The 27,774-nt window shown below is 46.8% G+C and overlaps 2 protein-coding genes and 2 long non-coding RNA genes across 11 annotated transcripts; 2 read left to right on the forward strand and 2 right to left on the reverse strand.

The window, feature by feature from the left end:
- The first annotated feature begins 237 nt into the window (after positions 1–237).
- PRUNE1 (prune exopolyphosphatase 1) lies at positions 238–19,258 on the forward strand. Of its 3 annotated transcripts, XM_045033491.1 has the most exons (9): positions 296–431; positions 6,654–6,728; positions 7,865–7,957; positions 8,492–8,694; positions 11,501–11,685; positions 12,280–12,438; positions 13,068–13,162; positions 15,015–15,173; positions 17,311–19,258. In XM_045033491.1, exons 3-9 carry the CDS (start codon positions 7,919–7,921, stop codon positions 17,737–17,739), a joined length of 1,269 nt encoding a protein of 422 aa, XP_044889426.1. In that variant the 5' UTR covers positions 296–431; positions 6,654–6,728; positions 7,865–7,918; the 3' UTR covers positions 17,740–19,258. The 3 variants fall into 3 exon arrangements, with proteins under 3 accessions (XP_003990649.1, XP_044889426.1, XP_011283438.1); XM_003990600.6 differs by lacking the exon at positions 6,654–6,728 and having other exon boundaries at positions 238–431; XM_011285136.3 differs by lacking the exons at positions 296–431; positions 6,654–6,728; positions 7,865–7,957; positions 11,501–11,685; positions 12,280–12,438 and having other exon boundaries at positions 8,619–8,694.
- On the reverse strand, positions 8,172–15,016 carry LOC123379062. Its single transcript, XR_006583029.1, has 2 exons — positions 14,891–15,016; positions 8,172–8,316 (listed from the first exon to the last, which is right to left on the reverse strand). It is a non-coding gene; the product is annotated as an uncharacterized LOC123379062 (long non-coding RNA).
- Positions 17,183–27,669, reverse strand: LOC123379061. Its single transcript, XR_006583028.1, has 5 exons — positions 27,551–27,669; positions 24,664–25,453; positions 23,980–24,048; positions 21,261–23,842; positions 17,183–17,859 (listed from the first exon to the last, which is right to left on the reverse strand). It is a non-coding gene; the product is annotated as an uncharacterized LOC123379061 (long non-coding RNA).
- Positions 19,407–27,690, forward strand: BNIPL (BCL2 interacting protein like). 6 transcript variants are annotated; one of them, XM_045033492.1, is made up of 11 exons: positions 19,407–20,159; positions 21,251–21,424; positions 21,585–21,649; positions 22,086–22,310; positions 24,439–24,621; positions 24,812–24,914; positions 25,078–25,209; positions 26,313–26,399; positions 26,579–26,677; positions 27,047–27,075; positions 27,448–27,690. In XM_045033492.1, exons 1-11 carry the CDS (start codon positions 20,116–20,118, stop codon positions 27,462–27,464), a joined length of 1,158 nt encoding a protein of 385 aa, XP_044889427.1. In that variant the 5' UTR covers positions 19,407–20,115; the 3' UTR covers positions 27,465–27,690. The 6 variants fall into 6 exon arrangements, with proteins under 6 accessions (XP_044889427.1, XP_044889428.1, XP_044889430.1 ...); XM_045033493.1 differs by having other exon boundaries at positions 21,332–21,424; positions 25,063–25,209; XM_045033495.1 differs by lacking the exon at positions 21,251–21,424 and having other exon boundaries at positions 25,063–25,209.
- The last annotated feature ends 84 nt before the right edge of the window (positions 27,691–27,774 follow it).

The following is a 27,774-nucleotide window of genomic DNA, read 5'->3' on the forward strand; positions in this document are numbered from 1 at the left end:
CGACAAATATAGGTCACACTGACACATATACATTTCTCTGTCAAATGAGTAATCTCGGAAAACTCGCCTTCCTTCGATTCTTGTGGCCATTTCGGAGCTTCTGAACTACGTTTCCCAGCACGCCCTGCGCCACGGCCCACTTCGCCCCTCCGGGAAGGGGTCCCGTGAGTCTCTGGGCGCAGAGCTCCGCCTCCGCCGCTGGGGGCGGGGCGACGTCGGACTCCAGGAGTGTCGGATTACGCACTTCCTCCGGGGTTGGGGCCGAATCGCTGTGTGGCGGGTTCGAGTCCCGCCTCCTGACTTTCGCCCCAAGCCCCTGAGTCCGAGGCGGGGAGCATTCGCCTGGTAACGTCTCCACGGCCAGGGGCGGTGGCATACCTTGGGACTTCGCCATGGAGGACTACCTGCAGGGTTGTCGAGCCGCTCTGCAGGTAACGGATCCCGGTCTGTGACTGTAAGGAATGGAGTATGAGGTCCAGGAAGAACGAAGATGTGGGATCTGGGGACCCCCGAGGGTGTGTGGGGAAGGAGCACAGAATTGGGAGGGGGCTTGGGATCAGATCAGTCTTGGGGCCGGAGGAGTGAGGAACGAGAATCTAGCTCGGGGGAATGCTGCTCAGTCTCCCCGTTTTTGGCTCCTGCCTTTGGGGTTTCCCCAAGAGCTGGGAGGGGGAATCGTGGGTCTGGGAACTGCCTCTGAGCCTCTGCTCGCTGTCGCCTGGGTCAGCTCCGTCAAAAGGTGAAGGACTGTGGTGCCGCCAGTCGTGCCCCGCGGGGTGTATTTATCCCTTTCTCCCCGCCCCTCTTTCAGTTCTCCGCTCGCAGGGCCTCCTTGGCCCATTGGCCTCCCTGTGAGCCCCGGGGGTAGGAGGGAACCAGTGTCCACAGCCTTATTGCCTCAGAAGGGCTGTTTTTGTCTGGCGGGCCGAACTCATTCTAGATTTGAGGTGGTCATGGTGTTTTACTTTAAATCTGGTTTTAAGCTAAACATGCTCAGTACTGCAGGCGTATCAGTTGTTGACCCAAAACTTGCATTCCTTTGCCTTCAGTTTTCTTCTTTGGCCTTAACCCACATGTAAATTACATAAGAATCCCTCGCCAGGAAGGGATAAGCCCAAAGTGTGTTTGGAATCAAAACTATAAGCTTGATTTCTGAATGCTTTGTGGCTTATTTACGGTGCCCTGAGCTGGTTGGAATCTCCCAGCCATGCTGACCGGTCATGCACATTAGGCTGCTACTCCCAGTTAGCAGCATAAAGCTGACCAGACAGAGGCTGGAAGAGGTCCCTTGGCCCCTGCTACCTCAAGTGACACTGCCCCTGTGGAGACCTAGACAGATGGTTGACTATGCTTTCCTTTTGAAGTATCTTTATTTTGAGGTATCTTTAAACTCTGCAGATTCCCTTGGGCGACAGATTCTAGTCTTTAACAAATCCTTAAAGTCACCTCTTTCCTTTTGCAGATTCGGCTTCTGGCATAAATGAATGTCCTCACCTGAAGTATAGGTGACAAAGGACAATTTTAATACCAATTGCACCAAATTTTTCCTTGTGAAATACAAACTTTGGGAAAGTTGACCTAATGTGTAGGACAGTTTGGAACCAATTCATTAGGTTACATCTGATTTGCACCATAGGGAGCTCATTGGAGGACTAATGTAGAATCTTTGTGGCACTGTTCCAAGTGCTATGCAGTTGGAACCCCCCCCCCCCCCCCGGAGAACCCAAATGACAGGTCTCCTTTCTACCACTTGGTAAAGAGCCCTTAGATCTGAAACCTCACCAAATAGCCTTTCATTGCATGCATCTATCCTAAGTCGTCTTCACTCCAGAGTCCCCCCAGGTTAACAGTATATCTCCTACAGCAGTATGAAGCTGAAAAACACTGGATTTTTCCAGTATTGCTGGTATCCTGAGTTTTCTCTGCCTGCATTCATGCCCCAAGAAGCAAGATCTAGATCTTTATTTTTCCAAACTTGTGAACTTGTGAAGGTGAAGTTGTATCTTAGAGTTCTTATTATCACACAGCCTAGCCGGGGCTGGAAGAAATGAGAAAATCAGACTCTAGGAATCTTAGTGGAGGAACTGGTGACAGGACATACGGGTGGTTGCCAACAATGTAGATTGCTTTTAATTTATAGGGTGCCAGGCTGGTTTAGTCAGTAGAGCATGTGACTCCTGATCTCAGGATCATGAGTTCAAGCCCCACGTTGGGCATATCACTTACTTTAAAAAAGTAAAAATAGGGGCGCCTGGGTGGCGCAGTCGGTTAAGCGTCCGACTTCAGCCAGGTCACGATCTCGTGGTCCGTGAGTTCGAGCCCCGCATCAGGCTCTGGGCTGATGGCTCGGAGCCTGGAGCCTGTTTCCGATTCTGTGTCTCCCTCTCTCTCTGCCCCTCCCCCGTTCATGCTCTGTCTCTCTCTGTCCCAAAAATAAATAAAAAACGTTGAAAAAAAATTAAAAAAAAAAAAAAGTAAAAATAAATACTAGAGGGGTATTTGGGTGGCTCAGTTAGTTAAGCATCCGATTCTTGATTTTGGCTCAGGTCATGATTTCACAGTTGGTGAGATCAAGCCCTGCATCAGGCTCCACGTGGTCAGCAGAGCCTGCTTGGGAATGTCTCTCTCCCTCTTTCTCTGCTCTTCCCCTGCTAGTGCTCTCTCTCTCTCAAAATAAATAAACTTAAAATAAATAAATACTAGATTGTTTTTAATTATAGAAGTAGTAAATGTACACTGTGAAAAGATTTAAATACAAAAAAGATACGAAATGAAAAAGATCGTTTATCTTCTCCCCATCTAATTCCCCAGAAGCTGCACCATGATTTCTTGTGTAAAGAGATACATGATTTAGACAGACTCTATTAGGTTTGAGTGTTTCTGTTAAGCTTTGGTATAACTTTTAGGGAAATGTGAATGCTTGACTTTTACATAGGATAGAGACAGCGTTTAACCGGCCAGTTCCCCTATTGATTTATTTTTGTTATTTGATACCAGAGAAATTTTTTTAATATATATTTTTTTTATTTGAGAGAGAGAGAGAGAGAGAGAGAGAGAGAGAGAGAGAGAGAATGTGTACTTGAGCAGGGGAGGAGGCTGAAGGAAAGAGAAAAAGAGACAAAATCTCAAGCAGGTTCCACACTCAGCATGGAGCCTGACGTGGGGCTGGATCCCATGACCCTGGGATCATGACCTGAGTAGAAATTAAGACTCGGCACTGAAGGGCATCAGCCGACTGAGCCACCCAAGCACCCCTGATAACCAGAGAAATTTTCTACAGCCTCTGCCACAACGATAGTAAGATGTTCCATTTTATTTATTTATTTTTAGTGTTTATTTGTTTTTGAGAGAGACAGAGACAGAGAGATAGCACGAGTGGGGGAGAGGCGGAGAGAGAAGGAGACACAGAATCTTCGAAGCAGGCTCCAGGCTCTGAGCTGTCAGCACAGAGCCCGATGTGGGATCATGACCTGAGCCGAAGTCAGACACTTAACTGACTGAGCCACCCAGGTGCCCCTAGGATGTTCCATTTTAAAAGAAATCCTGTTTAACTAAATATCGTATTCATGGTGACTCATCTTTCACGTCTAGTGGATAAAAACCTTTGCTTCAGGGCGGGGCTGCGTTCAAGTATAGGTGGTATCCATCCAGCTGCCTTCGGATAATGTGTGTTGTCTGCCCTCCTGTATGCATAGGGCAGGAATCAGGAGTGGCCAGCTGTCCTTCTGACAGCACAGTCCTTTCCTCAATATCTATACCATTCTCTGTGCTGGGAGGGCTTCTCTATCCCTGGCTCTTTTTTTCCTTCCCTCATTAACTATTTTGTAGACTAGGTGTCAGACCATATTCAGCTTCAGAAGGGAAGTGGTTGACTTTGCCAGCCCTAGAGCCTATCCTTTCTCCCCACACGAGGCCACAAAGAACATCAGGACACAGTCATTGTTACTACCAGCTTTGGGTGTTTTTGTTTGTCTGTTTAAGAAAGAAAAGTTTATATTTACTTGGGGTGCTCAGATTTCATTTCTTCCACTGGCAGCTCAGGTTTCCTCCTGCTCTAAGTATAGCTATATCTGTCCTGAACTGTTCCTCTGATGGTCAGAAAACCAAAGCAGTTTGGCTTTGCTTTCAACTGGTGGGGGATGGGGGGGAGAGGTGGAGGGTTAAGAGATACACACGCTCCTCCTAGATGAAGAGAAGGGTGCCTTATAAGTTGGGCAGCCCAGGACAGTTTAGTTTATTCAGATGTAACCATTTATTGCACCCTTTTTTATCCTCACAAGTGTCCCCATTTGAATAACAGAATGTATGGTCACTAAGTCATAAACTATGTTAAAAGTTAAGATACATGCCCACGAAAAGAGGGCGAGCTCCTTAGGGTAGAAGCTCCATATGAGGGCTGCAGGTGCTGGAAGCTGGAGGTCTAGCGGAAGAGTATTGCTCTGGCCTGGGTGGCCAGGGGAGGCATCCTAGAGACAGGGCCTTCAGGTGGCATGAAGAGGCAGGGACCGGTAGGGAAAGGAGAAGATGGAAGGCAGCTACAGAGCAGACACTTATGGGTTATCTCATTCAATCCTCGTCACAACTGCATGAAATCGGTTACACGATTATCATTTTTAAATGAGGCTTGGAGAGGCCGAAGTCCCATAACAGGTAAGAAGCAAAGCTGGGAGGGGTGCCTGGGTAGCTCAGTCGGTTTCCGACTTAGGCTCAGGTCATGATCTCGCAGTTTGTAAGTTCAAGCCCTGCGTCAGGCTCTATGCTGACAGCTCGGAGCCTGGAGCCTGCTTCAGATTCTGTCTCCGTCTCTCTCTGCCCCTCCCCTGCTCATGCTCTGTCTCTCTCTGTCTCTTAATAATAGGTAAATGTTAAAAAAAAAATTAAGAAGCAGAGCTGGGATTCAACCCCAGTCTGCGACCTCTTCACATGACAGTTCTGCCGCTTAAAGGGCAGAGCTGGGAATATACACAGCATGTATTGTGGTGGTGAGTAGACCGGACAGGCTGGGATGATGGTGGACCGTGACAGCGGAGGGGAATGCCACCTTGCCTCTGCTCAGGCCTGCTTCAAGATGGGCTGAAAGCCCAGAGGACTCCTTTGATATTCATTCCTTTGGGTTGCCATCTGGGCTTGAACAAGCACAAGGGGCTAGTTATTCCCCTTCCTGTGGATATCCTCTCAGAGTCACAGAGTTGTATGTGGCACCTACTTTCTGCTCTCCTGCTTAGCCCCCCTCCATGCTGGGGATCTGACCCATCCTCATTCAGCTGGAGCAGCACTAGTGTGAGTGAGTTTTGGAAAGTTTCTCAGAGGGCCCAGCACGAGGGGGGTCCCACTTGCTCTGCCTTTTCTCTGTTCCTCTTACCTTATTTCTCTAGAGTCCGGGCCATATGGCCGCTCGTGTTTACACAGTTCCCTTTCCAGTGAACACAGTGCCTCCCCTTGCTGCTTCAGTGAGCAAGCTATCTCCACAGTCACTTACCTCAAGTGCTGTGTTGTCACTCTGGTCTGCAGCCATCTGGGCAGTTCTCGGTATCCGGGAAACAGGGGGACTTTCTTCGGTATCCGAAGGAGAAATTGCAAGTTAGAGGAGTTAATATAGGACTGAATTCTCCCCTTATGTAGGAAAAGAGTTTAATATTGAAAAGAATCTCCCCTCCCTTGTGTCGTTCAGTGTGAGTGGGTCTGGCCTGCCACCCTCTTGAGGTAGGCTTAGAGAAATGGGTGCAGGGGAGAACCTAAGGGTGGACTTTCCCTGCAGGTCCTTTGTGCGAAACCTCTGCCTTTTGTACTTCTCTGAGGGTGGGAGTAGGAGATGTGGGGGGTGGGGGGGGTAGTTTAAAATAAAAAAACTTGTTGGGGGGGGCGCCTGGGTGGCTCCATCAGTTAAGCATCCAACTCTTGATTTTGGTTCAGGTCATGATCTCACAGTTCATGAGTTTGAGCCCTATGTTGGGCTCTGCACTGACAGTGTGGAGTCTGCTTGGGATTCTCTCTCTCTCTGTCTCTCTCTCTCTCTCTCTCTCTCTCTGCCCCTCTCCTGCTTGTGCTATCTCTCAAAATAAGTAAATAAACTTAAAAAACACAAACAAAAAAACCTGAGGCACCTGGCTGGCTCATTTGGAAAATCATCTGACTCTTGATCTTGGGGTTGTGGGATCCCATGTTGGGTGTAGAGCCCATGTTGGGTGTAGAAATTATTTAAATAAATAAAACTTAAGGAGAAAAAAAACCTGTTTAGTTACTGGATAGGGCGATTTATGCCACCAAAAGTCCTCTAAAATTGTACCTTTCTAGCTGTAGCTTTCTGGGGGAGGGAGGGTAACAGCCAAATAGGCAAGATGATTCTAGGTTTCCCCAGATTCCCTTTCTTCCTATAGTTATATTACTTGATAACTATTGCTTGCTATGTTTTGCTCCTCTGAACCCCATTCCTACTTTTCTAAACTCTTGGCATCTAGTAAATCTTCCCTGATTGAAGAAGTCAGAGTGTTTGGATTTTTACCGGAAAACCTAGCAGTTTTCAACTGGGAGTGATTTTGCGCTCCCGGGGAATATTTGGCACATCTGGAGACATTTTTGATTCTCATGACTGGGTGTGCTACCGGCATCTTGTGGGTACAGTCTGGGGTTGCTGCCAAACTTCTCCCACACAGGACAGCCCCTACAACAAAGAACAATCCAGGCCAAAATGCCACTGGTGCTGAAATTAGGAAACTCTGCTGTAACTGGTAGGTCTCATTTTGTTTTTATCTCTTCCTCTCTCAGAAGCACGCTGAGGTGTAAGTTCCAAAGTAAATTTGTAAGAGAGAATTCTTGTGCCCTAAACTGAGCCATGGACATAATTCTTAAAGTACCTACCTCTTCAGGTTGTTATTTAAGACTGTGATAGCTAGGGAGACACAAGGGAACAAGGTTAATACTAACAGCAGATATCCCTCCCTCCTCAGTTCTTATCAGCAGCTGGACTTTTCAAAGCTTTAAAAATAAAAGTTCCAGGGCACCTGGCTGTCTCAGTTGGTAGAACGTGCAACTCCTGATCTCAGGCTCATGAGTTTGAGCCCCACATTGGGTATAGAGGTTACTTTAAAAATAATAATAATGATAGTAATAAAGGGCTGGGGGCATTTTCATGGATTGGGTAACTGGATCATGGCCTAGATTTTATTTTACCTTTATTTTCAAAAGCTCTTTGCCTCTTATGATTTAGAAGTGTATGGATGTTTTTCCCTATTTGAAAACAGCAGGGTCAGGGGAGGAAACTGGGGTTGATGCAGCCTGACTATCACCTATCCCAACTGTTCTACCTTTGATTTCTCGAGTGCCCAAAGAGGCGTAAGACGTTAGAGAATTATTTACTGCTGTTCTTTAAGTTAACAATCAAGGAGGAGCGCCTGGGTGGCTCAGTCGGTTGGGTGTCCGACTTCGGCTCAGGTCATGATCTCACGGCCCGTGAGTTTGAGCCCCGCATCGGGCTCTGTGCTGATAGCTCAGAGCCTGGAGCCTGCTTTGGATTCTGTGTCTCCCTCTCTCTCTGCCCCTAACCCACTCACATTCTGTCTCTCTCAAAAATAAATAAATATTTTTTTTAAAAATTAAAAAAAAAAACAATCAAGGAGACAGCGTAGTAGAAGAAAGGGTGCTTTTCTACCTCCTGGTTGGATGTGGAATGCTTAAACTTAGCAACACACAGGTGGCCTGTCTGCTAATATCCTCATCCATGAAATGAGGACTGTCATAAGATTGGCTGACCCACCTCCTCTGTGAAGATCAGTGAGAGGGTGTGTGGGAAGCCCTGCTCAGGTGTAAGGGCAGTGGAAACAGACAAAGGTATGTCTGCTAGCATCCCATTCTCATTCCTCAACAGGAGTCCCGGCCGCTACATGTTGTGCTGGGAAATGAAGCCTGTGACTTGGACTCCATGGTGTCAGCTCTTGCCCTGGCTTTTTACCTGGCAAAGGTGAGTACTTAGCAACAGAGTCCTTGAGAATGAAAAGATCTGGATCCAAGACCCAGCTCTGCCACTTTACACCAGTTACCCTTGGGTCAGTTAAATCCCTTAACCTTACTGAGTCTCAGGTCACAATCTCTAAAATCTGAAATGATGCTATTTTGCAGTGCCCCTGGGAGGATCAAATGAGTAGATGTATGTTGAAGAATTTGTAAATCATAAGGCAAATTCAAGCTGTTTATTATTTGAGTTCTTCTGGGTACCAGTGATCTCATGCCCAGGTCAGCTCTTAAGGATTAATAATCCCTTCTCCGCAGCATCTAGAACCAGGTCTTTTCCGTGAATTGTCTTCTTGACCTTCATGTATACTAAGAAGGAGACAGGGCAAGAGTTGTCCTTTTGTTTTTATCAACTGGGTAGTTGTGGCTTTGAGAAAGGCAATTACTTCCCCAAGATCATATCTCCTCTGGTTCCAATAATCTTGTTACTTTTCCTGTCTATGCCAAAACATTGCCATATGTTCTTTTCACTTTCCTTATCCAGACAACAGAGACTGAGGAAGTCTTTGTGCCAGTTTTAAATATAAAACGTTCTGAGCTACCTCTACGAGGTGACAACGTCTTCTTCCTTCAGAAGATTCACATTCCAGAGTCCCTCTTGATTTTCCGGGATGAAATTGACCTCCATGCCTTGCACCAGGCTGGCCAACTCACCCTTATCCTTGTTGACCATCATGTCTTACCCAAGTAAGTGGAAGGAAGTTAAGCCAATATTTAACATGTGCCATGTTGAGCTCTGATGAGTAAGAAATAAAGAGAGGAAGAATTTCTGCTCTTGGGGATCTCACAGGCTAATTGCAATTGCTGGGTTATATCAGATATAGAAAATCAACAGAAAATATTGTTAGTTCTCCAGTTATGCAAGTAACAAAAAGAAATAGAAACAGAGAAGTCAAACTAAAGGATAACTCAGAAATAATTTAAATCTGCCTTTAGTACCATTATTTTGTGGCAGATTCACTGTAACAGAAGCCTTTGAATAATGGTTGCAACTGTTTGGGTTTTTTTTAATATTTTTTGAGATGAGAGCATGTGTGCAGATTTGGGGGAGGGGCAGAGAGAGGGAGAGAGATGGGGACAGAGGATCTGAAGTGGGCTCTGCTCTGACTCAGACTCACCAACTGTGAGATCATGACCTGAGCCAAAGTCCGATGCATAACTGACTGAGCCACCCAGGCGCCCCAGTTGCAGGTCTTTTTAATTTTAATCTTTAAATATATTTTTATTTTCTTTTAAGTTTATGTCTTTATTTTTAAGAGAGAGAAAGCATGTGTGTGTGGGGTTGGGAGTAGGGAAGGGACACGCAGAGAGAGAATCGCAATTCACATTGTCAGCGCAGAGCCTGATGTGGGGCCTGATCCCACAAACCGTGAGATCATGTCCTGAGCTGAGATTGAGTCAGATGCTTATCGACTGAGCCACCCAGGTGTCCCAACTCTTTTTAATTAAAAAAAAATTTTTTTTTTAATTTTTTTAATGTTTATTTTTAAAAGAGAGAGAGAGAGGCTGAATGCGAGCAGGGGAGGGGCAGAGAGAGAGATAGACACAGAATCTGAAGCAGGCTCCAGGCTCTAAGCTGTCAGCACAGAGCCCAACACAGGGCTCGAACTCACAAACTATGAGATCATGACCTGAGCTGAAGTTGGACACTTAACTGACTGAGCCACCCGGGGGTCCCTTTTCTTAATTTTTTTTTTTTCAACGTTTATTTATTTTTGGGACAGAGAGAGACAGAGCATGAACGGGGGAGGGGCAGAGAGAGAGGGAGACACAGAATCGGAAACAGGCTCCAGGCTCCGAGCCATCAGCCCAGAGCCTGACGCGGGGCTGGAACTCACAGACCGCGAGATCGTGACCTGGCTGAAGTCGGACACTTAACCGACTGCGCCACCCAGGCGCCCCCCTTTTCTTAATTTTTAAAAAGCAAAATTATTTTGGGGGGGGCGCTTGTGTGGCTCAGTCAGTTAAGCATCTGACTCTTGGTTTTCAGCTTAGGTCATCTCACAGTTTGTGATTTCAAGCCCTGTATCAGGCTTTGTGCCAAGCAGCTTGGAGCCTGCTTGGGATTCTCTCTCTCCCTCTCTCTCTCTCTCAAAATAAATAAATAAAATAAAAAAAAAAAAAACAAAAAAACAAAATTCCTCCACTTACGCTGTTTCTCTCTCTCTCAAAAATAAATAAACATTAAAAAAAAAGGGGGGGGGGGCGGTGCCTGGGTGGCTCAGTCAGTTAAGCGTCTGACTTTGGCTCAGGTCATGATCTCGTAGTTCATGAGTTTGAACCCCACGTCAGGTTCTATGCTAACAGCTAAGAGCCAGGAGCCTGCTTCGGATCCTGTGTCTCCCTCTTTCTCTGCCCCTCCTCCACTTACGCTCTGTTTCTCTCTCTCTCAAAAATAAATAAACATAAAAAAAAATTTTTTTTTAAAGCAAAATTATTTCCTACAAAAGAAAATATCTCAGTGTCATTGTGACGGGTGTTAGCAGTGTGTGGTAACTGACCCTCAAGAGGACAAATAGGTGTGTAGAGGATAGAGTAGTGAAATATACTGGAGGGGAGCAGAGGATACGAGGGAAAGTTTCCTAAGAGAGTTGACCCTTGATCTCACTCTTGAGTGTTTGTTCTTGGAATGGGGAGGTGAGGTAGTTAGGAAGAGCATCCAGGCAGAGAGAGGAATTAATATAAGCAAAGGCAGGCAGGCATGAAATAGCATGGTAGATTGGGAGAAATGGAATTTGTTATGCATGGCTGGAGCATAAAATGTGACCCAGAAGTAGGACATAGGAAGAGATGAGACTAGGGAGGTGGATGGGGCTAGATTTTGGACACCCTTTAGGCCCTGCCAAGGAGATTAGACTTGATGTTAGGATAGAGGGGAGCTATTGTGAATTATATTTTATCCAGATCCTGACAGAATCAAATTTGCATTTTTCAGATGATCACTCAGCAGCTTTGTGGAGGATAGCTTAGGAGGGCCTGAGACGGGAAGTGGGTGTTTGGTTGGGAAATTGTTGGAACGATCTAGGTGAGAGATATTGAGGGCTTAGAATAAAGCGATAGCAGAGGGTTGGAAAGGAGGAGACAGATAAGGATTGAGGTAGAGTCCATAGGATCTGGTGAACTGTGTGCCATTTGGGTATTAAGCAGATTGAGTGACAGGAGAGACTGAAATACTGGGTGCCAAGCGTGTCAGTCGGAAAGGCAGCTCCTAAGGAGATCAAATACGTGGATGAGATGCTTGTCGCTGATACTTCACCAAGTTCACTTATATACTATTTTTTCCCGTTTATATACTATTTAAAGATGACTTCGGTTCTCACATGAAAGAAAAGAATTGAGAGCAGTGAGGCCGAGGTGGAAGTGACCAAAGTTCTCAAGTGTTTGCCTAAGATGTGCATTTTCCTTCATGGGTGAGGTGGAGCTTTGGTTACAAGTAGCTGGAGTCCCCCCACCTATCTTTCTTTCTCTTTTCCCCACACCCTTTCCCACACAGAAGTGACTCGGCCCTAGAGGAGACAGTTGCAGAGGTGCTAGACCATCGACCCATTGAGCAGAGACACTGCCCTCCCTGCCACATTTCAGTTGAGCTGGTGGGATCCTGCGCTACCCTGGTGACCGAGAGAATCCTGCAGGGGGCACCAGAGATCCTGGACAGGCAAACTGCAGCCCTTCTGCACGGTGAGGGTGGCTTTCGGGTTAGTTCCTCCGTGTCCACCCCAGAGGAGAGTGGAAACGTCTAGCCTCTTCTAGCTTAATCATACCCTTTCAAAGCTATCCAGCTCGTATCAAAGGCTGGGTTCTTTCAGGGGGCAATCAGGCATGAAAAGGCTGTGGTGAAAGCAGAAAGGAAGACAGACCTAGAAGCTGCCTGTTGGTGGCTATGTGACCTTGAGCAAAGATTTCTCAACCTTTCTTGTTCTCATTTTCTCCATTTGTAAAAAATAAGAGAGAGAGAGATTGAACTAGACTATCTCTTCCAACTTCTAGGTTTTTTTAATGGAATTTGGCTACAGAAGGGAGATCGTGTCTCTCTGACTCGGTCTCAAGATCTCTGAGGGTTGAGCTGCTTAGGCACCCTTTCTGCCTGCGCACATTTTAGTTTGGAATTGGGTGGTCTTACTCAGCACATAGTCCCAGTTCCTCATTTCGTTTCCAATGTGTTTGCCGCACGCTCTTCCCTGTATTATGTCCACCTGGTTGGAGGGTTGTGTGTGTTCTAGTGGTTGTGAATGGAAAGCCATGGGATTTGAGTCCTGCCTCCTGCCTCCACAGGAACAATCATCCTGGACTGTGTCAACATGGACCTGAAAGTTGGAAAGGCAACCCCAAAGGACAGCAGATATGTGGAGAAGCTGGAGGCCCTCTTCCCAGATCTGCCCAAGAGAAATGACATCTTTGATTCTCTACAAAAGGCAAAGTTTGATGTATCAGGTGTGAAACAGTAAACTGACTTCTCTCCCTCCCGCATGAGAAAACAGATGGACAAGCCTTGTTCACAGTATTTTTGAACACTATTGAAACAGTTTTCAGAGCATGTATAATGCTTTAATCAGAGAGAACCGAGGTAGTATGTGAGTCTGATCATGAGCTAATCAATTGATTTACTATCCTGGCTAATGGGTAGGAGAAGGAGGAATATATTAAGAATGTCCGAGGTTTCTGGGCTAATCAGAAAGTATATGAGTAAAATCTGCTGAGGGAATGCTAAATTATCTGAGTGAGATCTAGATAATTGTTTAGGGAAGCAGAAGAAACATTTAGGCTAAATATACAAAGGACAAAGGAAGAGAACAAAAAAACTTCCATAATTTGTTACCCAGATACTACCTATTGACCTTAAAAAAAAAGTACCACATGTACTTACAGAAGGTTAAAACAACACAGAAAGGGGTAAAATAATCTGTTTATAATCATATAATAATTAGTTATCTCCCCTATTCATTGGCCCAAGGAGAGGCTGTGTTTGTTCTCACCTTTGACCCATCTTGGTGCCCTCACCTTCCTGGGCTGGGGACCCTGGGCTCTCTTGTTTGACCCCTGGTCTCACATTCACTGTCTAGGACTGACCACTGAGCAAATGCTGAGAAAGGACCAGAAGACCATTTGCAGACAAGGCATTAAGGTGGCCATTAGTGCAATATATATGGATTTGGAGGTAAGAGCAAGGCGTGGGTGGGGAGAGAAAATCTTCAGTTATATATGTAACCTTGCCCCTCATTGCTGGCTCATCTCCAAAATAAATCTTGTACCCATGTACCTTTCCCTTTCAGCAGACAGGTCTGCTGTCACTCCCACAGTCCGTGACCTCTCACTGCACTACCACAATAGCCTGCATACCGGTTTCCCTGCCTCTGCTCTTGCACCCCTACAAACCATTCTCCCCATAGCAGCCAGAGTCATGTCTTTATAAGGTGTAAGTCTGAAAAAACAAAACAAAACAGATGTAATTCTGATCACATCAGCTCCCTTCCTTTGCTGCCTTTTCATTGCGCTCCTGATAGAATGTAAAGGCCCCAGGGGCACCTGGCTGTCTAAGTCAGAGGAGCGTGCAACTCCTGATCTCAGGGTCGTGGGTTCGAGCCCCACGTTGAGTGTAGAGATTACTTAAATACAACTTAAAAAAAAAAAAAGAAAAAAAGAATATAACAGCCCTACTGTGGTTTACAGGACCCTCCTTGATTTGGCTCTCTCTCTCTCTCTCTCTCTCTCTCTCTGACCTCATCTCCTTCCAGCCCCACTCCTGTACTCACAGTGCTATAGCCACACTCATTTTCTTTCTGTTCATGGGATCCATTAAGCTCATTCCCACCTCAGGGCCTTTGCACTGGCTTTTCCCTCTGCGGAGCTGGCTCTTCCTTATCACTCAGGTCTTAGTTCAGATGTCTCCTCTTATAAGAGGTTTTTCCTGATCACTGTGACTAACATAATATCCTTCGTGCTCAAAAATCTCTAAAATATTTTAAATTTTGTTTTATCCTTAGCAGTTAATGGACTGAAGTGATCAATTTCATGGTTTCCTTGTTTATTGTCTACATTCCTCTGCCAGTTTATCAGCTCCACCAGGGCTGGAGCCCTGTTTCTTCTGTTTCTTCTGTATCAGCACCTTTGACAGTACCTGGCGCATAGCCGGTGCTCAGTAAATTTTGTTGAATGGGTGAATGAGTGTAACTTTGATAACGGTATTTTACTACCTGGTTCCATATCATATTCATTTTAAATCATTTGGCAACTGGATCTGAACACATCCTGCCATAGTCTGTACAGCTTTCTATAAATACTGTGTAAAACTACTGAATAATTTTAATAAAACAAAATGGCCTGGTCTCTTCCCTTGCTGCCTAGTTTGGGAAACAAACATAAGAGTAGAAAAGGCTTGCCAAATAGCATAAATTGACACAGTGAGAAATTGACACGTGAGATATGCCAAGGACAGAAAAGCCCTGATCTGGATCGGCTGGTAGTAGTATTCAGTAGAGGAAATACCACGTGAGACTTTGGAGAAGAGTAGAGATTGGCAAAGAATGAAGAGCCAATGATACACTTGTCCCGTGTGTGTTACCGGTGTGTGCCATTGTTCTATTAGAATGAAAATACCCATGAGGCGAAGACCTTGCTTAAAAAATGGCAAGAGCAGGAGAGCGTTGTACGTGCCAGGCATGTTACACACGCAATCATGTTTTAATTCTTAAAATAGGCACATGGTAAATGTTTTATCCTCAAACTTAAGTCCAGGGAGGTTGATACAACTCCTTGATGGTACAGCTAATAGTTACCTATCAGAGCTGATCTTCAAACCAGTTCTGTCTGAACGCAAAACCTATATTTTCCCCATACTACATACTGCTTCCCGGCACACAGAGAACACAGGGTAAATATTGGATACCTTTTTTCTGGAGAACAAGACCCAGGTTAACATGGAAAGATACCCTTTGTGAACACGTTTTGTTACTGGTGACAAGGAGAGTCCAGCGGTAGCCCTTTTCATTGCCCCATTTCTTCTTTTTCAGGCCTTCCTGCAGAGGTCTGGCCTCATTGCAGACCTCCATGCTTTCTGCCAGGCGCACAACTGTGATGTCCTGGTCGCCATGACTATCTTTTTCAACACTCACAATGAACCAGTGCGGCAGCTGGCTATTTTCTGTCCCCATGCAGCGCTCCGAATGATGGTGAGTCTCTGTCTCTTCTCCAGCCTGAGGTCCCTACAGAGCTCTGCTTGTGAGCACTGCCCAGTGCTGTAAAGACCTCTGCTTGGTTTTTGTGTTTACACAGAAGTCCTTTGACCTCTTTCCAGAATCCTCCCTCCCTGCCCTTCCCCATTCTCTCTATATGTGAATAGCCTTAGTCATACTGTTAAGAGAGATTCAAAGGGAATTAGAGACACAGTTCCCACTTAGAAGGACCTTGAAATCAGATTAAAAGACAGTGTTATAAATCTGGAGTTAAAATTCGATTCTCAGCCTAATCTTTAATCTTCACCCCAGAAAATCAGTTCCTTCCTTTTTACCCTATGGCCTTGAAAATGGGAAACTCAAGAGAAGCCTTTTCTACTACTTAACCGTGCAGCGATGAATGACAGTGTCTAATGCTAATTCTGTAGAAAAGGGATTGAAGCACAGGTGTTCCTTCCTGATCTGTTTGGCCACCTTTCCCACTTCTTCCCCTTTCTTTTCCTCTGTTGGTTACTGGGCAATTAGCCCAGGGAAGAAGAATTTAAAAGTGGACGCGAGGGGAACCTGGGTGGCTCAGTTGGTTGGGCGTCCGACTTCAGCTCAGGTCATGACCTCACGGTCCGTGAGTTCAAGCCCCACATGAGGCTCCGTGCTGACAGCTCAGAGCCTGGAGCCTGCTTCAGATTCTGTGTCTCCTCCTCTCTCTGCCCCTCCCCTCCTCATGCTCTGTCTCTCTCTGTCTCTCTCTGTCTCTCTCAAAAATAACATTTAAAAATTAAAAAAAAAAAAAAAGTGGATGTGAGGCAGTCCAGGGACTTTGGGGTTTATCGGGCTACGTGAAGGCTGCTAAAGACTGGTCTGCATACAGCCTGATAATCTTTTGCATCCATGGAAGGTATGTCACCCTTTCTTCTCTTCCACAAAGCAAATGTGATTTCATTCAGTGGAAGGTAGTTTGGCACTGTGGAAAGAAGTAGTTTTTGTGTTTTTGGTTTTTTTTTTAAACGTTTTATTTTTTGAGAGAATATGAGCAGGGGAGGGGCAGAGAGAGAGGGAAACACAGAATCCAGAGCAGACTCAACTGACTGAGCCACCCAGGTACCCCAGAACTACAGTTTTAAAAGGCAGATGGACACGTTTTCTGTCCCAGATTTGCCACTTACCTGCTCTCTGAGCTCAGGCAAGTCAGTTGACTTCTGAATCTGTACGTGGCATAGTATTACCCACTGATTAGCCTGATGTGCTCATTAAACCTAATATCGTACGTAAAGTACATTGCTGGGCACAGAGTAAGCACTGAATAAATGGTGGCTCTCACTAATCGTGTCCAGAAGGAAAGGGTGCTTTGGCCATGGGAAGTGTCTCTCCCACCTTCCTAAGTGTCCCCACCTTCCCCCCCACCACACCCTTGCAAAGTTCTGCAGATAACAGAGGGTTCCCCCACTGTCCAGGCTGCCTCTGCACTGGGAAATGGGAAAGAGGTTTCACAGCGTGTCCTGACATTTCGTCTCTTCCTCCTCTGTTGGAAACGATAGAAGAGAGTGGTTTAGAACACTGCTTTTGGTGGCAGACCTGGCTTCAAGTGTCAGTTTTGCTTCATTCAAACTATGACCTTAGGCAAGTTACTTCATCTAAGCCTCTGTTTCCCTACCTGTGAATGAAGGTAATACTAATCCATATTTTAGAGGGTAGTGGTGATGATTAAATGAGGTAATATGTGGAAGTGGTCAGGCTCAGCACCACGCCTGATGTACCTCCCACCCCCACTTTGATCTGTTCATTCTGCCTCTGTCTTGCCCCTGACCTCAGTCTACATGTGTGTCCCATTCTAGCTAAGGATAGAGTTCAAGTTTTTGAGCACAGATATACACTTGGAAACAACACTAGGTCAGGGGGTCCTGGGTTCTGGTTCAGACTCCCATCATCTACGTGCTTTTGCTCAAGATGCTTAAAAATAAACATCAAATGTTTCTTCTGTTTCTAAATACTATATGTATTCACAGTAATACTGAACTCTGGCTGATTTAATCAAAAGTGTTTCTCCTTCTATAAGGGAAGCCTCTAACTTAAGAGACCCCAGCTGTTTGCTTCACCACCTCACGTATACCATCTCCCCATCTTGTCTCCTCTTTAGATCTGTGGAGTTCTGGAATGCTCCCACTCTCCGTCCCTGAAGCTGACCCCTGCCCCAAGCACCCACCCTAACCTCCAGGCCTATCTTCAGGGCAACACCCAGGTATCTCGGAAGAAACTTCTGCCTCTGCTCCAGGAGGCCCTGTCAGCATATTCTGACTCTGTGAAGATCCCGTCAGGGCAGCCCGAGACCGAGGGTGTGTGCAGGGAGCAGGCGGACAAGGACTTGGACAGGGCAGGGAGCTCCCTGGTGCCTGGACTGAGTCAAGATGAGGAGGAGCCTCCACTGCCCCCCACGCCCATGAACAGCCTGGTGGACGAATGCCCCCTGGATCAGGGGCTGCCAAAACTCTCAGCTGAGGCCATCTTCGAGAAGTGCAGTCAGATCTCACTGTCACAGTCGACTGCTGCCTCACTGTCTCAGAAGTGACTGCTGGGGGCGGTCGGGGTAGGGAGGGCGGTTGCTCAAACCACCTCAGTTGCACGTGTTGAGATGTGTCAGCAGTTCTGACTTCGGTGCTCTGGGGTCTGGTGTACTGTTTTCGTGAACCTGGGAGGAGAAAGAAGTGAAAGAAAACAGTTGCTTGAGGGATGGCTTTTGGCCTTTTCTCCAGATCTCTACCCATTAGACAGATTATATTATTTAATTCTCCAAATCTGCACTGACTCTCCTCTGTTTCGTTGGCCAGGGGCACAAGGTAGTACCTGCATAGCTGCGGCAGAGCGGCACAGGAAAGCATACCCCAGCAGTGCCCTCAGTAAGGCTCTTCAACAGAACCGGTATCTCTCATGAAACCAAGCAATCATTGTCTCCTTGTATTCATTTATTCTCTTATTCATTCAGGTATTTATTGGTTACCTCCTTTAAGCTAGATAGAAGACAGTGTGTGCTTTTGGAAACTTCTCTTGCTGTTTTCAGCCTTCAGCAGAATCCGGCCCCATGATTCCTCTTTCTGCCCCCAGTTAAGTGGTGGTGTCTAAGGCCGAGTTGGCCACAGTTGTGTTCTGAGCTCATTCTGACTCTTTTAGGATTGTTGGGAGGCCATTATCTTCTGTCCTGGTCAGCTGGCCTGGCTCTCAGTTTCTGGGATACCCCAGAGCCACGGGGACCCTGAAAAGACCCAGAAGACCCCTGGTTCTTGAGAGTTCAGGAGACACCCAGGAAGGCCTTAAGACCACATAGGCACTCTTCCCAAAAGACAGCAAAAGTGCAGTGAGAGCCCCGGCTCTATGCCCTGCTTTGGTGGCCCCAAATTCCTTGTCCATCTCGTTCTCTTCTTGTTCATATCGAAGGGAACATGGAGTTCTAATACTGAGTGCCGTGAACTATGTCTCTCTTGGCAAGACCCTTCATTTCTCTAGGTCTCATTTTCCCCATCTGTAAGACCAAGGGTCTGAACTAGATGTTCTCTGGTATTCTGGGATCTGCCTCTTTTGCCATCTCTCCCCTGCTTCTGTGTGTGTGTGTGTGTGTGTGTGTGTGTGTGTGTGTGTGTGTGTATTTTATTTCTGTTTTCCCTGGGAAAGCTCAGGGTGGGTGAATTGTATTTATATGTGATTGTACCAAGAGACTCAGCCTCATGTAGCATGTACAGGGGTGTGATTCATACCGTAGTGACCCACAGAGCACTCCCCCACTGACTCGTTCTGCATGTGTAGAGTCTCCCTTTTGCCTTCAGACCAACCTGCTCCCCTTTTTCCTACCCCACGGCCCTATTCCATGTAAGTTGCCAGTGGTTCCACCGAACAGTGGGATGTGTGACAGTTTTGGCATGACGTCTTCAGTAAGAGGGGGATGATGTGACTTCGCTTTAGGGGATGATGTCTGTAGCCATTGGAAGGTAAAAATAGTTGTGTGATTTCTGAACCAAAGGAATTTATGTTTTGTAACTCGGGTACCTTATTTTGCATTTTGTTAAAGTATTAAATACTTTTTTTTTTTTCCTGTTTGGGGTCTCATTGTCTCTTTTTATAACTGTAATCAGGCCCTTCCCTCTGATAATGGTTTCAGTCTCCTCAAGACGCATCTCCCTTCTTCCTGCTCTAGGGGATGGCTCCCTTCATTAACTGTTTTTGGGAATGAGGAGTGACAGCCTTCTATCTCTCCTTATCCTCAGCCTTTCATTTGTTTCTTCTTCTAGAACCCAGAACGCTCCTAAAGATGGCTTTCCCAATCTTGCTTATGCTCAAAAAGTGGGGCCAAGATAGTCTCAAAACCAAAATATTTTTTTACCACTGTCTTTTGCTTTTTGGTTTTTTTTTATTTTTTTGTTTAAAGAGCAGCCTCCAGGTGGCTCGGTCGCTTAAGGTCCAGCTCTTGATTCAGCTCAGGTCATGATCTCATGGTTTGTGAGACTGAGCCCCATGTCGGGCTATGCACTCACTCTGCAAGAGCCTGCTTGGGCTTCTCTCTCTCCCTCTCTCTCTGCCCCTCCCCTGCTTGCTCTCTGACTCTCTCAAAATAAATAAATTTAAAAAAAAATAAAGAGTAGCTTCCAGAAGATTATAAGGAGTTGGGAAGGGAAAACAAATTGCCTTCCTTGACTCCCCTGAGACTAGCCATTTTAGAAAATGTTCTCTCCTCCAAAGCCCGCCCCCACATAGGCAGGGTTTTTCTCTTGGGCAAACCTGTTCCTTGGGAAGGGAAAGGGAGGTGGCAAAACCTGTTTGAAGGCGAGGTTGCCTTCCTTGGAGGCAGGAGCATCTAGCAGTGAGACAGAGAAGGCCACGAAAGTTCTGGGGAGCCAGGACAACCCACTCTCAAGACAGCTGCAAGCATTTAAGGGAGACAGACCAACGTGGCAAGATGGGGACCACACAAGAGGTGGGAGAAAAGACATTAGACCTTGGGTAAGTAAGATCTGGCCCACTGGATTGGAAACGAGCAATGAATAGTTGTGAGCTCTGACCAGGGCAAATCTTGGCTTCCTGGAAGAGACCCGACTGCAAGAAAAGGAATTTGCAGAGGAGTAGGGTGGCTTCAGGTAGAAAATGGGGAACTGGGGGTTCAGGATAATCCCCTATTGTGTTGTATCTGATAAAACTGCCCATTGGGGGGCCTGGGTGCCTTAGTCAGTTAAACGCCTGACTCTTGGTTTCGGCTCAGGTCATGATCTCATGGTTCGTGGGTTCAAGCCCCACATCTGGCTCCGTGCTGATGGTGTGGACCTGCTTGGGATTCTTTCTCTGTCCCTCTCCTGCTCGCTCTCTCTCTGTCTCTCAAAATAAGCTTAAAAGAAAAAGAAAGAAAGAAAGAAAGAAAGAAAGAAAGAAAGAGAGAGAGAGAAAGAAAGAAAAGAAAGAAAGAAAAGAAAGAAAGAAAGAAAGAAAGAAAGAAAGAAAGAAAGAAAGAGGAAAGAAAGAAAGGAAAGAAAGGAAAGAAAGGAAAGAAAGGAAAGAAAGAAAGAAAGAAAGAAAGAAAGAAAGAAAGAAAGAAAGAAAGAAAGAAAGAAAGAAAGAAAAGCCTGCCTGTTGTGTTTTCTAATATCCACTCCCCAGAATGGCCCTCAGGAAAGCTGACCCAGAAAGAAGCTGAGGTCCAGGTACTCCTTCCCAGCAAATCTTCCTCCTTACCTTCTTCCCCCACCCCTCCACCTCTGCCAGGCTTTGCCCTGACCACTCCCCAGCATCAGGCCTGACGAGGTGCCATCATCCCCAGCCCTGCCTGGTGACAGCTGGGCGGGTCTGTCAAGTTCCACCCAATCGTATGTAACAAGGAATATCTTTACCACTCTCGTGTAGGTAGAGCAAGGCCACAGAGTTAAATACGATTATACGATTAGCTTTACATTCCACCCTCCCTGGGCTCTGAAAACCCCACCGTGGGGGTGATCTGTTTCCAGGAAGGGGTGGAGGTAGTAGAAGTATCCAGAAGACAAGAGATCTGAGGGTTTTCTTAAGGCCTGCTCTCTGCTCTGTACCTTAATTACTGTTCATTCCAGTGTCTCCTACCTACGATCCAGTTCCCTGAAGACACTGCCGAGTTTGTCTCACGATCACCTCTTCTCCCCTGGGACTCTTAGGGCTGGGGAGAATGCTGAAGCAGGGCCAGCAGCACCCCTGAGACTCGGGGAGCTGGAGCTGAAGGAAGAGTGGCAGGATGAGGGATTCCCCAGGTGAGGACTTTAAGGGATGTTCCTTAGGACTTGAAGGAAGGAGCGGGGGAGGGAGGCAGAGGTGAGAAAATCGTGGCAGGGCAAGAGGACTGATAAACTGATACCTGGCTCGATGCGGTTACCCTCATTTCTGCTCCCCCTTGGAATCTTTCCCCTCTAGACTTCTTCCTGAAGAAGTTGACCGTTCTGAAGATCCTGAGGATCCCAAGAGAGACTCACAGGCAGGTTGGTAAATTAGAACATAGGTCTCGGGGCCCCTGGGTGGCTCAGTCGGTTGAGTGTCCAACTTCGGCTCAGGTCATGATCTCACGGCTCATGAGTTCAGGCCCCGTGTCAGGATTTGTGCTGACAGCTGGGAGCCTAGAGCCTGCTTCGGATTCTGTGTCTTCCTCTCTCTCTGCCCCTCCTCCACTCACGCTCTTTCTCTCTCAAAAATAAATAAACATTAAAAAAAAAAAAAAAAGTAGGCCTCAAGTTCTTGATTCTAGCCCAGACTGCTGCCCTCATCCCATCACAGTTCTACTTCTCTTTTCCCCAATGTCCCATGTTAGTTCTTCTTTAGAATTTACCCCATCTCACTACTTCTATATGCAGGAATTCCATCTCTTCTTGCCAACACACACATATTTTTTTATTCTTTTCTCCTTTCTCCCAATCCCAGGTACACCAAGCACTTTAGCCCTGTGTAGCCCACGCCCCATGCGTAAGCGTCTCTCTGCCCCAGAGTTGCAGCTGAATCTGACTAAGGAGAGTGGAGGCCGTGGAGCTTCTCCCACTCATTCCGAACCTTCCTCTCCTGATGGCAGTTCTGACCTGGAGGTAGACGAACTGGAGACACCTTCAGACTCGGAGCAGCTGGACAGTGGACATGAATTTGAATGGGAAGGTGGGAAAGAAACCTGAGGCTGGAGCTGGTAGGAGTAGAAGCTAGAGTTAAAGCAGCTCAGGATGGATTTAATCGGACTAAAGTTAGAAGCAATAATGTGGGGACCAAGTGATAAGGTCAGCAAAATTACTTTCCTCAGAACAGAAAGCTAGAGCCTATAGATCCCATGCGAGAGTCATCAGTAGAGGGGTGGGGAGGGTCCTTTGTTTATTAAGGAAAATTTTATCCGGTGAGTGTTACATGCTATTACTGACCAAGAACCAAGTTATAAAGATGAATAAGATAGTCCTATCCTCAGGGAATTCTCTGTTTAATAGGAAATTAAAATATACATATTTTATGCAAATAAATATAGTTAAGGATTATGGTCTACATATGTATAGGTTATGGGTCAGCAGGGATGAGAACAAGGTCAATTCTGCCTGAGAAACATTAGGAAAGACTTCACAGAGGAGGTGATTCTGAGCTGGCCTTTATCAGGTAGCTGGGGAGGCATTCTAGGTGGAAGAAACAAGTTGAGTAAGAACGTGGCATGTTGGAGAATTCAAAGTATTAAGCATGACTATTTTGATATTAAGGAAAACTTTGTTTCTTCTCTACTCACAACACTTCCGACACCAGATGTGTGGGTTTTCCCCACCCCAACCAATTCTCCACTTCTCCAGACATCAAAAGGGTGTCTTACAGTTCAGCCATGCTGCTTGACTGGAGTCAGCACAGACCCCACAGGTTAAGGGCTCCCCTACAGGACTGCCCTGGACTTCAGATGCCAACCACATGTCCAAATTGTCACTTGAGCTTCTGAATCAGGGTGCTATGTTAAGTTGGCAAGAGTCAAATCATGGAGGTCCTTGCTACCATACTGAGGAGTTTAGATTTTATCCAGTAGGCAATGAAAAGGCACTGAATGGTTTTAATCAAGGGAGTAACATGATCAGATTTGACGGCTCTAAAGAGGTTGGAAACAACCTAAAGGTCCATCAGTCGAGTATTAAATCTAATACAGTGTGTCCATGCAATGGAATACTAAATACTAGGCAACAATTTCTTAAGATGAAGCGGCTGTTTCCATTGCTATGGAAGGATCATGCAGAATTGCTGGATATGGTATATTGCCATTTGAATAAGAAAGATAGGGTAGAAAACAAAGCTTGCTGTAGCAAGGGGGTAGAAGGTGGAATGAAGTAAACAAACTAGAGGCAAGGAGACCAGTTAAGAGGTTAGCACTAAAGCCAGGTGAGTAATGCTAAGAACCTGAATCAGGACAGCAATAGTGGAAAGAATAATAAGAGAATACAATGGAGATAGATGGAAGAAGATATGGGGTCCAGCTGGCTTGAGCACTGACAGAGAAGAAAATCTTGGATGACATCAGTTTTCTCTCTCAGGCCGCTAGATGGGTGGAGTCATCAAGAAAGGAAATATGGCTGGGGCACCTGGGTGGCTCTGTTGATTGAGTGTCTGACTTTGGCTCAGGTCATGATCTTGCAGTTCATGAGTTCGAGCCCCACGTCAGCTTCACTGCTGTCAGCCTGTCAAAGCAGAGCCCACTTCAGATCATCTGTCCCTCTTTCTCTACCCATCCCCTACTTGTGCTCTCCCAAAAATAAGAAAAAAAAAAAAAAAAGGAAATATGGGAGAGAGGAGGAAGAGAATGAGTCTGACTTACAGCTGGGTGTGGTGACTTGAAGATGACACAAACTAGAGATGTCCACTCTAAGCGTTTAGGGACATGGGCCTGGAGTTAGGAGAGACGTGTGGGTTAGAGAGGCAAATTTGGAATCATCACCTTACTGGTGGTGATTGAAGACATGGGAAGAGATGAGCTCACCCAAGGAAAAGCATGGAAAGAAGAATCCGGAAAAAAACTAATACTGGCAAGGGCCATGGACCTACCATAGTGCAGGGTTACCTCAAGGCCAGTGTCTAGTGAAAAAGTGAGGATCATGAGTCACAGGAAATAGAAACCAGCAAGCGGTTGTATTGATTGGACAAACTAGGGCTGGAGTCCTGGAAAACACTGAGGAATGAGATGTTGGAGTAATCAACTCTAAGAACCTGGGGAAGTTACAAGACACTGAAGGTATGTACTGTGCCTTATGGACCCTTCCCCATCCCTCTCTTTTAGATGAGCTGCCCCGTGCAGAGGGTCTGGGGGCCAGTGAAGCAGCAGAAAGGCTGGGCCGGGGTTGTGTGTGGGATGTAGCTGGAGAAGATGGTCGTCACTGGAGAGTGTTCCGAACAGGACAGCGGGAACAGCGAGTGGACATGACAGTCATTGAGCCCTATAAGAAAGCCCTCTCTCATGGAGGTAATGACTACCATAAGTGGAGGGGTAAGAACTGTGACTTACTGAATAAAAGGCTTGAGTTGGAAACTCAGTTACTGGGTACAAAATCCTTCCTGTAACTTTCAGAGACCCTCAGAGTCCTTCAACCTAAACAGATGTACTGTCAATGTGTAGCTGTTGACTGAATAAATGGTCCCTTTGTCCTCTCCAGGTTACCATGGTGATGGCCTCAATGCTGTCATTGTCTTTGCTTCCTGTTACCTACCCAGCAGCAGCATCCCCAACTATACCTATGTCATGGAGCACTTGTTCAGGTGAGTCCGACGCCCTGAAGGGCCCCAGGGTGGATGTTGGGAGGGAAAAGCAACAACAAGAACGCCCTGTGATCAGCAGCTGACTGGAAAGTCTACAGTCATGTCCCCCCGACACCCCACATCCTGAAGCATGTCCCTTCCTTGACAGTTGTGTGCCCCCCAGGTATATGGTGGGAACTCTGGAGCTGCTGGTAGCTGAAAATTACCTGCTTGTCCACTTGAGCGGAGGCACGACTAGAGCCCAGGTCCCACCTCTGGGCTGGATGCGCCAGTGTTACCATGCTCTGGACCGGCGGTGAGCCACGGGGCAGCGGGGCTGCCACTCTCTCTGTGCCTTCTCTTTCCCTCTTTCCATTCTTTCTTCTTCCACGTAGCCCCGTCCTCTTCATCTTGTCCCTCTACACCCCTTTCCAGGCCTCTCCTGTCTTCCGTCCTCTCTCGGAGTCAGGGAAATCTAGTCGCAGATCTTGCCTTTCCCATTTACCTGCTGTATGACTTTCGGCAAGTCACTTAGCCTCCCTGGGACTCCATTTCCTTCTCTGCAGAACAGCAACAAGAATACCTTCGCCATCGCGCACGTGTGAAAATCAAATAAATCAGCGTGGCATGTTGCCTGGCACACAGAAGGTGCTCCCTTTGGTCACCATCTCACCATTTATTTCATTTCCCAGGAGCCACTGTCTCTGCCTCTCTTCTCTGCCTGCTTCCCTGACCCGTAAGGCTTTGTTCCATGCGATGTTCCCTTTTCCTCCTTTCTTTCCCCCATCTTCCCTTTGCTCACTTTTCTCTTTCTTTTTGTTTCTTCCCCCCTCCCCCCCACTGGCCTTCCTCCACCTGGAGTTCTGTCAGTTGTCCTCGTCACAAGGGGAGGGGACAGGGGAGTCACCAAGGACTTAGACAAGGGTAGGGCACAGGAGGGAGGTGGGGCAGAGGAGGACTCCAGGCTGAAGAGTTCTGGCAAGAGATTCCTAAAACCAAGGAGCCTTGGGGCACCTGCGTGGCTCAGTTGGTTAAGCTCTGGCCTTGGGCTCAGGTCATGATCTCACAGTTCACAAGTTCAAGCCCCGCATCGGGCTCTGTGCTGACAGCTCAGAGCCTGGAGCCTGCTTCGGATTCTGCTGTGTCTCCCTCTGTCTCTGTCCCTCCTCCTGCCTGCATTCTGTCTCTCTCTCTCTCAAAAATAAATAAACATTAAAAAAAAAGATTTAAAAAGAAATAAAACTGAGGAGCTTCGCAGGGCTAAACATGATGGGTGGGGCTTAGACTGTGGCCGAGGAGCAGGGACTAGCCCCAACTGCCAGAGAAATCTAGAAACTGCAGAAGTGAAAGCACAGAAGATAGCTCCACCTGATTTTCTGGAATGAAGGTGGGAGAACAGAACAATCTCCTATTCTGCAGCCTCCGGAAAAACCTGCGTGGCCTGGTCGTTGTCCACACCACATGGTATGTGAAGGCATTCTTGGCACTGCTGCGACCCTTCATCAGGTACAAGCTTTGGGGACCAGGACCCGCTCCCATTTTCAAAATCAAGATTAAGAAGATCTTGCCCCACCCTGGCTCCTTCTAGCCTTAACCATGATATACTTGTCACATGTCCCTTTGTAAGCCTCTCCAGGAGCCCTCTTCCCAGTACAACACACACTTGGCTTATCCTCTCTTTTCAGTTCCAAGTTCACACGAAAGATCCGTTTTCTGAACAGCCTGCGAGAGCTGGCCCAACTCATCTCCTTGGATCAGGTTCACATCCCTGAAGCTGTCAGACAGTGAGTTCCGAGCTTAAGGATAAAAGTTGGGGGTGGGATGTATAAAGCCAATTCCCATTTTCTTAATGCCTTGGGAGAGATGCAGGGGAACTAAATAAAAAACGATACATATAAGTGCTGAGGCATCCAAGAATAAAGGAATATTCACAGCACCGAATTTAGAGGAGACTGAGATCACCCCTAGAGGTCAAGAAGGGATATGTTGGCAGTGCAAAGGAGAAAACATGTGTTGGGGGGAGGTCCTAGGGGACCTCCAGCTTAACCAGCACCAGATCTTCTCCTTCAATTCTCTGGCTTCTCTCCCCAAACCAGTAGGTAAAATCCAGGTCTTGCTCCTGTACCACCTTTTTGTTTTTCTCTCTCTCCTAGGCTGGACAGGGATCTCCATGGCTCAGGAGGTACCTAGTATAAGACAGGACTCAAGGACCTTAGAACCAAGCAAAGATACTGATCTGCCTATGCCCTAACCCTGAAATATCTGGGCTGCTTCCTAAACCACCTCATCTTCAACCCTAGTGCCACTGGACCTTCACATATCATTGGGGTGTCATTCCTCTCATAACCCTGCCTTCAAAGTTCTGAGGTCCGGAACCTGATCTGCGGGGGGGGCGGGGAGGCAACACATCATTTCAGCAGTAGGGGTGCATGTAGGGGTGTCTTGTATGGGAAAGGTCAAGGCTGTGGGTTTTAGTCCTGCTTGAGCTGCAGAACCCTGGGCAAATAACTGCATCTCACTGAGTGTCCTCTTTTCCTCCCCCTTCAAATGGGAGCCCCTGGTCACCTGTGAAGCTCAGGGTGGGTGGGGCATAACTGACCGCGGCAAGCCCCCCACCCCCACCCCGTCTGTTGGGGGACCAGGAGTCAGCTCCCTACGTATTGAAGAACCGCTGTTTCCTTCTTCGTCACGTCTGCTGCCTGTGAGCCTGGGAAGGAGCTCTTTCAAAGCCTGTAGTTTCGTCTTGTCTCGTAAACTCAGATCCGTAGCGGTTAATAAACTGCGATGCACGATGTAAGCTCGGCTCCGAGGAAGTGCACTGCCTGACCAGGCCCTTACGTCACAATTGCGTCTGGTGGTTCCGCAGGAGTTCTGGCTGCTG

This window comes from Felis catus, chromosome C1 (genome assembly GCF_018350175.1).
Source record: "Felis catus isolate Fca126 chromosome C1, F.catus_Fca126_mat1.0, whole genome shotgun sequence".
NCBI classification, from domain to species: Eukaryota; Metazoa; Chordata; class Mammalia; order Carnivora; family Felidae; genus Felis; species Felis catus.